This window comes from Gobio gobio (assembly GCF_949357685.1).
Source record: "Gobio gobio genome assembly, chromosome: 9".
NCBI classification, from domain to species: Eukaryota; Metazoa; Chordata; class Actinopteri; order Cypriniformes; family Gobionidae; genus Gobio; species Gobio gobio.
In genome coordinates, this window is record NC_137115.1 from 53169195 (window position 1) to 53182933 (window position 13739).

The 13739-nt window shown below is 38.2% G+C and overlaps 1 protein-coding gene across 4 annotated transcripts in view; it reads right to left on the bottom strand.

Annotated features, from left to right (window-relative positions):
- kcnab1a (potassium voltage-gated channel subfamily A regulatory beta subunit 1a) overlaps positions 1-13739 on the bottom strand; it is a gene marked incomplete at both ends in the record, with an annotated part of 179998 nt that overhangs the window by 27986 nt on the left and 138273 nt on the right. For all 4 annotated transcript variants that reach the window (XM_079825788.1, XM_079825789.1, XM_079825791.1 and 1 more), the window contains 3 exons: positions 88-132; positions 215-294; positions 4365-4402. In XM_079825788.1, the coding sequence (XP_079681914.1) occupies positions 88-132; positions 215-294; positions 4365-4402 (163 nt within the window). The remainder of the gene's footprint in view (positions 1-87; positions 133-214; positions 295-4364; positions 4403-13739) is intronic.

Here is a 13739-nt window from a genome sequence, read left to right on the forward strand (position 1 = left end):
AACTACAAAGCTCCAGTTCCACTAGCCTCCTTTATCTTGTTTTACAGCTACACACAAGCGCTTGACATACACACAAATCAACCGTACCTCCAGCCCTTCTTTCTGATGATGTTTCCCAGTATGACTTCAGCTCTGTAAAAGACAGAGATGTTAATAATGACTCATGGAGTAAAGTGAATTATGGGTAATCTTGTTGATGCTGAGTCATACTCACTTTCCAGCAGCATACACCTCTGCGGTGTCAAAAAGGTTCACCCCACTCTCATACGCGATAGTCATCAGCTGCTCCGCCACCTGAAAGACACACATGCGCACGCACGCATACACACATGCACGCATACACACACGCACACACACACACGCACACACACGCACAGACGCACACACGCACAGACGCACAGACGCGCACACACACACACACACACACACACACACACACACACACACAGACGCACACACACACACAGACGCACACACAGACACATATGCACACACACACATGCACACACACAGAGGCGCACACACAGACATACACACACGCACAAGCGCACACACACAGACGCACACGCACATACAAGCACACACGCACACACACACAAGCACACACAGACGCACACACACAGACACACACACACACACACAGACGCACACACACACAGACGCGCACACACACAGACGTGCACACACACAGACGTGCACACACACAGACGCGCACACACACACACACACACACACACATACAGACACACGCGCACACACACAAACACACAATTAGAGAAAGAAGTGTCAACCTGTCACAGTAAGTGTATTATGATTTTTATTGACATTTATTTTCACTTAAAATTTCAAAAAATCTTATAATCAGTGAGTCTCTATGTTTATTATATAAATATGTATTCATAATTCTATATTCATTATATAAATAAAATATTTTATGTTTTTTTATTTTAAGTTTAAAATTATTATAGTTTTAAAACGTATAAGTAAAATGAAAAAAAAAATATATAAAATATTTATATATGTATTTGTATATATATTTATAACTCTGAATAAAAATGTCTCATTATATATATATATATATATATATATTTGTGTATGTATGTATTTATAATAATCACAATTTTTTCTCCCAGTTTAAATGGGTATTTGTATATGGAAATGTATTTATTTTATCGATTGAAGGGGGTCCCTCGCTAAGGGATCATAATACTTTATAAAAAAGTACTATTACTGTTTTCCAGTCCATATTTACCTTAGAAAATGTTTGGTGCTATTGCAAATTTCATCAAGACCAGACCAATCATTCCACATATAAGAATATTAAAAAGAGCTTGACATGGCCTTTTCAAAACTTTTGTGTCACTTGGAGAAGCCGTTCAGGTGTGACTGTGTTTAAACAATTAAAGAAATCCTGTAGATGATTCAGTCAGAGCATGTCGGTCGCATTCATTCATTTCCATCAGTGTGTTTTGTTGTGAATCTGCAGGGTGAGAGTGTGTTTGCAGGTGATTGAGTTTGTGTGAATCTCTGTATGGGTGTATGTGGGGGATTATTTGAGTCTCTCATGCTCTCCCTCAGGCCTAAATCACATCAATGAATCAGCATAAAAATAAGGCAAAAGCAGACCATTGGATAAGGGAATGAAAGCATTTTGAGGAGCACAGAAGATAGGAGCGTATGCGGCTTTAGATATTCAATCATCCGTGGACATGTTGATATAACATTTGAGAGCGCTAATGTAAATGGATTTGGCTGGCTGTCTTTTAAGGCTTGTGATATTCTTAGCTCAAAGTTTTCTTACAGGACACAGTGATTTAACTTTTTCTGTCAAGCTCAACAAATCTCCAAGCTCATCAATAAAGAGCAACTCAGCCAAGAAGGTGAGTCTCAGCAGAAAGAGAGAGAGAGGAAGTGAGCTATGGGGAAATGCCAAAAGGTTTCATGGAGGAGGAAAGTGAAATGATTGTGAAGTGATGTTGCTCTTATAGGTGGCAATAAGTCAATGGTTATGTTTACACAGTCAATGTTTGGGACTGACAACCAAAAATAACAGGCGTGACTCTCAAATGATCAAACTGTCCCAAAGGACTGGATTATTCAATACAGTATAACCAAAATTAACCCCTTCTCAGAATTGCAAAACTGCATTGAATCTTTAAGAGTTTAAAGGGGTCATTGATTCTATTCTAAGAACCAATAAATATATTAATACACTCACCTAAAGGATTATTAGGAACACATACTAATGCTGTGTTTGACCCCCTTTCGCCTTCAGAACTGCCTTAATTCTACGTGGCATTGATTCAACAAGCTGCTGAAAGCATTCTTTAGAAATGTTGGCCCATATTGATAGGAGAGCATCTTGCAGTTGATGGAGATTTGTGGGATGCACATCCAGGGCACGAAGCTCCCGTTCCACCACATCCCAAAGATGCTCTATTGGTTTGAGATCTGGTGACTGTGGGGGCCATTTTAGTCCAGTGAACTCATTGTCATGTTCAAGAAACCAATTTGAAATGATTGGAGCTTTGTGACGGTGCATTATCCTGCTGGAAGTAACCATCAGAGGATGTGGACATGGTGGTCATAAAGGGATGGACATGGTCAGAAACAATGCTCAGGTAGGCCATGGCATTTAAACGATGCCCAATTGGCACTAAAGGGCCTAAATTGTGCCAAGAAAACATCCCCCACACCATTACACCACCACCAGCAGCCTGCACAGTGGTAGCAAGGCATGATGGATCCATGTTCTCATTCTGTTTACGCCAAATTCTGACTCTGCCATCTGAATGTCTCAACAGAAATCGAGACTCATCAGACCAGGCAACATTTTTCCAGTCTTCAACTGTCCAATTTTGGTGAACTTGTGCAAATTGTAGCCTCTTTTTCCTCATTGTAGTGGAGATGAGTGGTACCCGGTGGGGTCTTCTGCTGTTGTAGCCCATCCGCCTCAAGGTTGTGTGTGTTGTGGCTTCACAAATGCTTTGCTGCAGACCTCGGTTGTAACGAGTGGTTATTTCAGTCAAAGTTGCTCTTCTATCAGCTTGAATCAGTCGGCCCATTCTCCTCTGACCTCTAGCATCAACAAGGCATTTTCGCCCACAGGACTGCCGCATACTGGATGTTTTTCCCTTTTCACACCATTCTTTGTAAACCCTAGAAATGGTTGTGCGTGAAAATCCCAGTAACTGAGCAGATTGTGAAATACTCAGACCGGCCCGTCTGGCACCAACAACTATGCCACGCTCAAAATTGCTTAAATCACCTTTCTTTCCCATTCTGACATTCAGTTTGGAGTTCAGGACATTGACTTGACCAGGACCACACCCCTAAATGCATTGAAGAAACTGCCATGTGATTGGTTGATTAGATAATTGCATTAATGAGAAATTGAACAGGTGTTCCTAATCCTTAAGGTGAGTGTATATGCAAATTTAAAAAAATTCATACATGTACTAAATTCATTATGTTGAAGTACTACCTAAATGCCACGACTTTCAAGCCACATTTCACCTATTCAAACTCCTGCCACAAAGTAATGTTTTGGATGATCTGTGGCATTATTTTCAGTTCGAGGTAATCAAATTAAGCTAAATATAATCATCTGATCGCGAGGAACTGAGAGAAGAGCAACTTTCACACTCTGTAGACTCACATTTCATACAACGTCAACTCTAGTTCATCTAACAGAAGCCTCTTAACACTTCCTTTAATCCTCCTCCTACTACTTCCACACACTCCGAGATGTTACTCACACAAAGTGCGAACATAAAGTCCTGATTCAGACGTTGCCCTCTGACACCCCAACGCCTCAGAGAAAGCAAATCCCTTACGACAGCAGAGAAACAAACTGCCCTGTCACTCTGCGCTGGGAGTTCGGACAGATCGACAGGACGCTGAGTCATTCCGCTGCCGAAAAACTGTGTGTGTGCGCGTGTTTAGGACGGGGTGACGATTCCAACATTTCATGCTCAATCTCTTGACAACCGGCATAGAACGGAATGGGCTGTTTGACCGCAGAGACTGAGGACATTTGAACCCTTCCAGTGAGGCAGAAGGATGTTTTATATAAACTCACATGCCCTCAGAAACAAATTATCATCCCCACTTGTCCTCTAGGTTGACACGGCTGTCCCTTCCATGACATCTGCGTCTGTGCGCTTGTATGTTTTACACAACTTCTCGAACAAAATGTCAGGGTCTTTTGCATCATGTGTGCTCTCATACACAGAGTATTTTCCATCTGCAGGCTTTTCTTGTCACTCTCGCTGTTATTTTCACTTTGCTCGGATTGTAATAGTTTCATACTTTCATTGCTTCAGGTAAATGTCAGCAAAGAAAACAGAACAATTCTCACTTACTTCATCTGAAATCTGCCCTCCAAATGTCACCCAAGTGCCTGTGAAGGAAGAGGAAAAATATGTTGAGGATAGATTGTGATATTTCTTGCGAAATCACTTCTCATTTAATGGCTGTTTGATTATCACTTGAAGAGCAAGAAGGTCCAGGGGAGCAGAGAAAACCTGTGTTTTCTGTATTGTTAGAATCATCGTCCTCCTCAAGCGTCTACTAAATATATGCAATTAAGCAGCCTATTCTTCTCAACCATTAGGATTTTCATATGCAGTGCTGGTGAACGTACAAATTATTGGTTGCCAAATGTGAAAGAAATAATGCTGGAAATAACCACACAGTTGTGCCATATATTTAGCTCAAACAAAAGGCAATTTTGACATTTATATAAATTATGGCTTGCCACATAATACTGTACATTTCACAGCTAATTTAAAAGATTCCAAATATATATATTTAGATGTATAATATATTATTCATTAAAACAGTTGTTTTTAATTATAACATATCCTCCAAATTAATACAATCAACCTAAAAGGAAATATATTATTCATTATATACATTAAATATAATCTTAAATATTAGGCTTAAATATTCCTCACTTTGGATGAGCTCACAAAAATAGTTACTAAATGTTTTATACCTACCTGAATTAATCATGACTTACAGTAAGAATACACCCTGAGTAACTATTTCTATGACTAAATAATAAGATGCATAAACGTACATTTAAATAGTTTATTAATCATGTACTTACAATTTCTAAATGATCTTATGAACCACTGACAACTGGTTTGTAAATAATGTAATTTAGAAATTATAAATTGATCATTAATAAAGTATGAAAATGCAATTATTAAACGCATTATAGATATGCTTATAAATCAAGAATAAAGCATTTATAGCTGTAATGTCTATTAATGCTTTATAAATGACTAATTAACTATTTACTAGTGCTTAAAGGGATTGTTCACCCAAAAGTTTAAATTAGCCCATGATTTACTCGCCCTCAAGTCATCCTAGGTGTATATGACATTCTACTTTCAGACGAATACAATCTGAGTTATATTAAAAAAGTCCTGGCTCTTCCAAGCTTTATAATGGCAGTGAGTGGTTGTGTCGTCTTTAAAAGTGCATCTATCCATTATAAAAGTGCATCAATCCATCATAAAAGTCCATCTATCATTATAAAAGTGCATCTATCCATCATAAAAGTGAATCTATCATCATAAAAGTGCATATATCCATCATAAAAGTGCATCTATCCATCATAAAAGTCCATCTATCATCATAAAAGTGCATCTATCATCATAAAAGTGCATCTATCCATCATAAAAGTGAATCTATCATCATAAAAGTGCATCTATCCATCACAAAAGTGCATCTATCCATCATAAAAGTGCATCTATCCATCATAAAAGTGCATATATCCATCATAAAAGTGCATCTATCCATCATAAAAGTGAATCTATCATCATAAAAGTGCATCTATCCATCACAAAAGTGCATCTATCCATCATAAAAGTGCATCTATCATCATAAAATCTGTAAAATAAAATCTGCCATCTGTATATTATATTATATTCATAGTACATATCCACCTGTAAATTCTGTTTATAGTAATAACCATCTGTATATTATTCACTGTACATATTCACCTGTAAATTCTGTTTATAGTAATAACCATCTCTCTATTTATAGATATATTTATATATATTCAGTACATATCCATGTCCTGCACTTATGCAAACGTTGTATATCCTGCACTTGCTGCTATTGCACTTCTGGTTAGACCTAAACTGCATTTCGTTGCCTTGTACTTGTACTTGTGTAATGACAATAAAGTTGAATCTAATCTAAAAGTGCATCTATCCATCTCAAAAGTGCATCTATCATCATAAAAGTGCATCTATCCATCATAAAAGTCCATCTATCATCATAAAAGTGCATCTATCCATCACAAAAGTGCATCTATCCATCATAAAAGTCCATCTATCATTATAAAAGTGCATCTATCCATCATAAAAGTCCATCTATAATCATAAAAGTGCATCTATCCATTATAAAAGTGCATCCATCCATCATAAAAGTGCATCTATCCATCATAAAAATGCATCCATCCATCATAAAAGTGCATCTATCCATCATAAAAATGCATCCATCCATCATAAAAGTGCATCTATCCATCATAAAAGTGCATCTATTCATCATAAAAGTGCATCCATCCATCATAAATGCATAAATAGATGCACTTTTATGGACTTCAAAACACAAACACAAACACAACTATTCATTGCCATTATAGGAAGAGCCAGGACATTTTTAATATAACTCTGATTGTATTCGTCTGAAAGAAGAATGTCATACATACCTAGGATGACTTGAGGGTAAATCATGGGCTAATTTTCATCTTTGGGTGAACTATCCCTTTAATTAATGATTTATAGCATGCAGTTATTTTAAAGTGTTACCCAATATTTATAGTCAAAAATCACCTCACCACTGAAATATTTACTCAACCCCAAATGTATTCAAAAGTGTGACATTTGACAAAGGGACAATATCTCCTAAAGTCTGATAAGGCTAATTATGGTGTCACTCCAGCTGAATTATGGGATGTGCTGTTTATAGCCGGTTACAGTGGGAACCTACAGCGGAGCAGCTTTACCGACTTCTAACAGCTGCAGATTCAGAGAAAATACTCCAAAGAGCTGTAAATCCAGGCCAGCAGAACAGAAGTTACAAGCTCAGCCAGTTGAGCTTATAAATAGCAGCTGCTGTCTGACTCAGAGATGTAATGCTGCCGCGGTCGTACAGTACCAGGAGGAGAAGACCCCGAATTTATGGCACATTGCTTATGTAGCACCAGGATATTGGGAAATGATCTCCGCTTCTGAGGCTGTTACATGAGTTTTAATGAGGGATGGAGCTGTATTTTCGCGCAGGGAATTATCATAACTTTAACCCTGCCCACTCCCTCAGTGCTGCAGTGGGGTCAGATAAAGCCGTCCTATATTTAATTGCACTCTTCTACAACATGCTGACATCAGCAACCACCTTCCTATTTCGAGATGTCCCAATAGGAGGATTTGAACAAGCAAAGTAGTAATGTATGGCTTTTGTACTCTGGTGAAAACACACACTTTTCTTCCATCGAACATTAAAGGAAATGACTTGAACTGTTACTCTTTTTAACACAATTACAGAAAGTATGCATAACATTATCATATAAGCATCAGAACTGTAGTCCAAATGACTAGTGGCTATATTCTGACAACGTTAGCTTTAGGTGATGCGATCGAAATTTAACTTATTTTTTATCAACACTTGAATGTGGGTAAGTTTCATAAAAAAGTAAAATTTTGAGCAAAGCGTTGAGAAAAAAGCTTTTTTGTCAAAGACTACATCTGGATCAGATTCAGAGCGATGATCAAAACACAGATGGAGTCCATCAACACCCCAAAGCTTCACAGTCCTAGAGCTCGTCCTGGGTCGACCTTTCATTTAGTAACATTAGGCAGTTTTGATTTAGATGCTGTTTAATGTTATTTTACATGTGCATATGATTACATATGTTATCGCTTGTCTCTGCTTCTTCTTCGCCTGTGTTTTGATAAGGAGATTCTGTACTCTTTCAGAAGATGTGTAATAGCGTCCCCCTATAACAGTGAAAACACGGAAAGCCGGACATTTCTGTAAATCGCGGGGAAAGAGTTAAAGGGATGGTTGATTATGATTTGACTTTTTAAACTTTAGTTAGTGTGTAATGTTGCTGTTTGAGCATAAACAACATCTGCAAAGTTACGACGCTCAAAGTTCAAAGCAAAGGGAGATATTTTCTTTTACAGAAATCACTTTTTAAAAACTAAAGCAAACCGCTGGGACTACAACAAGCTTCTTCACGGGTTAGTGACATCACAAACCCTAAAATTTACGTCGCTCAAGCTGTCGTCCGTCTTTCACATTTATTACAATACAGTACGAACACAAATGCAATAGCATGTCATAAAGCAAGATAAGTTATAACCGTAATTAAACTAAACTATCCCTGTTCTCTCTTCATCAGCAGATATTGGCTCATCTCACAACAGTTCACTCACCAGCGCTTTATAGATTATCATGACAGAATATGCTAATCAATGAAGATCGTTAACTCATGAATTCATCAACTATCCATTCAGAAACGTCCTGTCTCATTCTACATGTTGTCTCTTCTTCTCGAGTCTCTCCATCATTGTCCGACTCTGGTTTGAACATAAAAGGCTGACCGGTTTCTGACATTTTCAGTGTGTGTGTGCGTGAGGTTATCGGGTATGCTAACATGAGCTCTTGAAGCTCCGCCCTCTTCTAGAAAGTGGGTGGAATCAGCTCATTTGCATTTAAAGTGACACAAAAACAGTGCGTTTTTGCTCACCCTCAAAAAGTGACAATTTTAACATGCCAAAAAAAATAATCTGTGGGGTGTTTTGAGCTAAAACTTCACATACACACTCATCAGAGACGTATTTTACATCTTGTAAAAAGGGGCATTATAGGACCCCTTCAAGTCATTATTCACTGATAACACTGCCATCCAGTGAACCACTATGAACGGATGGATCACTGAACTTGTGAACTGGATCAACTGATTCACTGAAGAGATGAAGAATGAATCTTTCATTAACTGACATCGCTACTTCTCTCATTATCTGACTCCTTACACAAAGCTATTGTATGATTTGGACATCGTATGGATCACTTTTATGGGACATGATGGTGTTTTTTTGTTTTATTATTATTTTATCTTACATTCTGGAGGTTGACAGCCACATTCACTATTATTATATTGACTATTTGACAGAATTTTCATCATGTGGATTAATCTCTAAGATTCCTTTAAGAGTGTGTTCACACTTGGCATGTTTGGTTGGATTGAAGTCGGCATGAAATAAAATTTTACAATTCTTATTTTTATATTTAATATTGTAGTGTTTACTATAACTGATTTATCTGTGCACTTCATTAATTAAAAAAATTAATTTACCCTTATAATCTTTAATCAAATACGTTAACTTTCCTTCCCCCATCGAAACGACTTCTCTTCTCTCCCGGTCATGTGCTATGGCGTGAGGGCGGGGTTATCGCCCCCTGTCTCGTTTCTGCACCGCCTCTCAGAAATCTGTCACTGATTGTAGCAATATGGTGGTTAGGTGCATTTTTCTCGATGTAGACAATACCTTCTTCAGGAAGGACTTGAGCCAAAAAGAGAGAAATATATGAGAAATAAAAGCTTTTTTATGTAAAAAAATACTCAATATAGTCGGACGATCAGCTTTTCGTGACGGCTCGCATGTAGGAATGCAGTGTGTGTGAACGCACTTACGGCACGCCCCCCTATAAGGGAGAGCTGAGAAAAAAGTTTTACAGAAATAAAGTCATAAAAGGCTTAAAATGAGTGAAATCGGTAGCATAAACCAGCGAAAAGTGAGGAAATATGCTCAGTAACATATGTAGAAAAGTTTTAGAGAGAAAATACATTAATTTAAGAGATAGATCGAGTTTTTCTCCACAACTGAGTGCAAACTGGCATTCAAATCTGCCTCCATTTTGTTAGCAACTCCCAACTTCCAACGATCCAATCAATTCCCGAAGGACGAAATAAAGCCCCGCCCTACAAAAAGACAATCTCAACTTCCGTTTCACGCCAATTTTAAAACAAATCCATGGTGCGATTGCTCTGTTAGTGCGGTTCATATGAATAAGTGTGAACGCTGCCATCTGAACCCTGGAGCGCACCAAACAAGCGACCCGAGATGCTGAAAACAAACTGATGCGATTCAAATGAAATATGAACGCAACACGGACCAAAAGACAGGTAAACAAACCAAAAATGGGACATGATGTCGCAAGATGCGACCCTAAAAATGACAATGCTCAAGCACACCTGTTTTTTCTCATCACAGTCATGATGTTGCCCGTCACATCGCAGCAGATCTTGGTTTGTGTGTGTGATGGAGGGATTCTTGATGCTGTTTTGACTCCTTTACACACTTTATAAGCTCTTTGTGAGTTCTCAGCTTGTCAAAATACCGTCATATGAAGCTACGCACATACAACAAGCACATTTAACCGCACACAGCCTTGATTTGGATGTTTGGTAAGTTCCTTCACAAAATATACATATCCCTATGTCAACATATCCCTATGCCTTTAGGTTCGGTATCATTAGGTTTAGTGTTAAAACAAATGAAGCAAGTGAACCGACCCTTAATCTTAAATTAAAACAAATAGTTTGGTCTCTACAGTACTAAAACCACCCTTGAGAATAGAATATTGAGAACAAAACCACACTATACAGTCACTTCCATAGGTTTTCTTAATCACAACTTTCATTATCAGTAAAGACATTCACATGTGTTACATATGTGGCCTTGGTTTCTACATTGTGTTTAACTTCAGCTGAGAGTAGAGATGCCATAAGCAGATGAGAAGCAAGAACACAAGGCCAGCGGGTCAGTGACATGCAGGCGCTGTGCTGATGGCAAGAGCGAAAATGTGAAAACAAGGGAGCAAATTAACTCCCACCAGGCGTCAGATATATGATGTGCCAAGCAAATATGCCACTTATGGGAAGGACTGACAGCGCTTTAAGCAATACGAGTCCTCCACACACAGGCAAACTCAACATTTCACAAGCATGTAAACACGTTTTGCACTTATTTTTCAGACACATTTCAATAGCCTTGCCTGAGCAGTTCGTTTTCACATCCTTGAGCTTAAAGTCCTCATGAAATCAAAATCGATCTTATTTACTTTGTTAGCCCACATTACAGGTCTTAGGGTGAACAATTAATCTGTGCAAGTTAATACACATAAAAAAATTATTTGCCGTGGTAATCTTTAATCAAAATCTGAAAAGTAACTTCCGGTCTTGAATGGCGTACCCTTTCCGATGACGACTATGCGACGGCTTGGTTTTGAATATCCTTAACCACTCCCCTCCAACCGTTAGTCTGCTATGAGCGTGAGATGGAGAGGAGGAGCGCTGAAGTGAAACCCTGCCCTCTATTTAATATACCGTTTCACTTGGAAATACGTCACAGCACTGAAATAAGATCAGTTGCAACTTCTGGTTCACTGGGACTTTAATACCAAACTCACAGCGTTTATAATTGAACAGGCTAGTTCAGTAGATCATCCATGGGATTGACATCACAGCATGTATAAGGTCAGTATATGACTGTGCAGAAATTCATTGTTAATTCCTCTCTCTCACTCCTCCTCTCCAGATGCATTAGCATTTTGCCCCAGCACCCCGGATGTGTCAGCTTTAAAATGTTAATAGTCCGGCGTTAACCTTCTCTGTGTGAATTTTCTCTCCATGCAGAATCATTCTGATGGATTTTCAGAAAAAGACTTTCCTGAGAGTTCCTTCAAACCAGGGTCAGAAATGAACTTTTCCATTAAGAGGCAATATGCACGTTGCTGGTTAAACATATTGTCTTTTATGGATTGTTATCTGAATGAAACTATGTCATTGGAGTGTCATGCATTTGGCTAAATGAAACATTTAGTGTATTTTGATTTTGTTGGCTGGACTTCATTTGTCATGCCTGTGTATGTTACGCTACATCACGTTCGAATCCCCTGCAGTTAGGCAGATCCATACACGGCTAATGTGGACTAATGTTTATGGATTGCTTTTCCAGAAACCTCAGGACAGTGGCGGTCCACCTATTAGGTCCTGTCTCTTGGTCGGGCCACGATTTACTGCATAGAAAGAGTGTGTAATGATGGGGAAAGTTTAGCTGTTCCCTGGCCACAAATATGACGTGTTTATGTGAATAGAGATATTCTGGTAACTGCTTATAGGGATAATGCTATTCATTACTGCTGGTCTATGATCAGTTTCTACACGCTGGCAAAGTAAACACCATTTATCGCAAACACTGTGAAAAAATGTCTTCATTTCTGAAATTTAAATTGAAACATTTAAACAGATTTTACATTAAGTAAAAGGAGAATAATTAATGGATTAAATATTAACTGTCGTTATACAAATGTATACATTATATACAATGTTTTTGAAAGGTCTCTTATGCTCAACAGCCATTAGATAATGATTAACAGATCATTATGTAAATGTAAGTTAAAATGCTTACAAATGTCTTTAAACTTTCAATTTATATGATCAAGCATTTCTTGAAAAATCTCAACGGTTCACAGTGATTAAAATAATTATTAATATGTCACTAAACATTAAGGAATGTTTAATAAGTTCCACATTATCTCACATTTCTAGCTATGTGAATATTCACCGATCAGGCATAACATTATGACCGCTGAAGTGAATAACACTGATGATCTCTTCATCACCTGTTAGTGGGTGGGATATATTAGGCAGCAAGTGAACATTTTGTCCTCAAAGTTGATGTGTTAGAAGCAGGAAAAATGGGCAAGCGTAAGGATTTGAGCGAGTTTGACAAGGGCCAGATTGTGACGGCTAGACGACTGGGTCAGAGCATCTCCAAAACTGCAGCTCTTGTGGGGTGTTCCCGCTCTGCAGTGGTCAGTCTCTATCAAAAGTGCCAGAGGTGGGACAAAGTCATTGTTATGCAAGTCACAAGTAAGTCTCAAGTCTTTGCCCTCGAGTCCCAAGTCAAGTCGAGTCAAAGATGAGGCAAGTCCCGAGTCGAGTCAAAAGTCAAAGCCAGCAAGTCTCAAGTCGAGTCCAAAGTCCTACCATTTTAGTTTCGAGTCATTTCAAGTCCTCTTACCACAGAAATAAAATGTATTCAAATCCTGTATGTCTGTTAGATTTGTATTTATTAAAACCTCTTTTTATGCAATGACATTAATCAAATACAGTAAAAAACAGAACATTTAAATTTTCACAAAAAATGCTTGTATTTCAACAGCATATTGCACTAGAACAATGCACAGCAGCTTCAGTCCTGTATTGTATTGACCTCATATTGCAAAACAGTTTAACTTTCAAATAGACATGGGTCCTTTTAGGGCTAACTTAAACATGTCATCAATAAAATCCTCACTCCTCAAAATTATCACTTCTGAAAAACTGGGAGAGACCGGCAACTATCCAAATATACAATACTCAAATGTAGTCTAAACCTCAAACTGACTGTCAAAGTGCAAAATCGCTACAAATGTCATGTCAGATCAATGCAAGAACCAAATATAAGCAACTTTGATACACAGGAGGAAGACAAAAATGCAGGTAAAGACGTGAACCATGCGCTGCTTGCGTGAACATTGTGCACTTCATTTTGAAACCTGCGCGACCTATTTAATTTGATCAGAGCCTTTGCCGTGGGATAAGTGCACTAAACTATATCACAATATTGTTTCTGTTCAATTGACAGATGCTTTGCCAGTGCAATGAC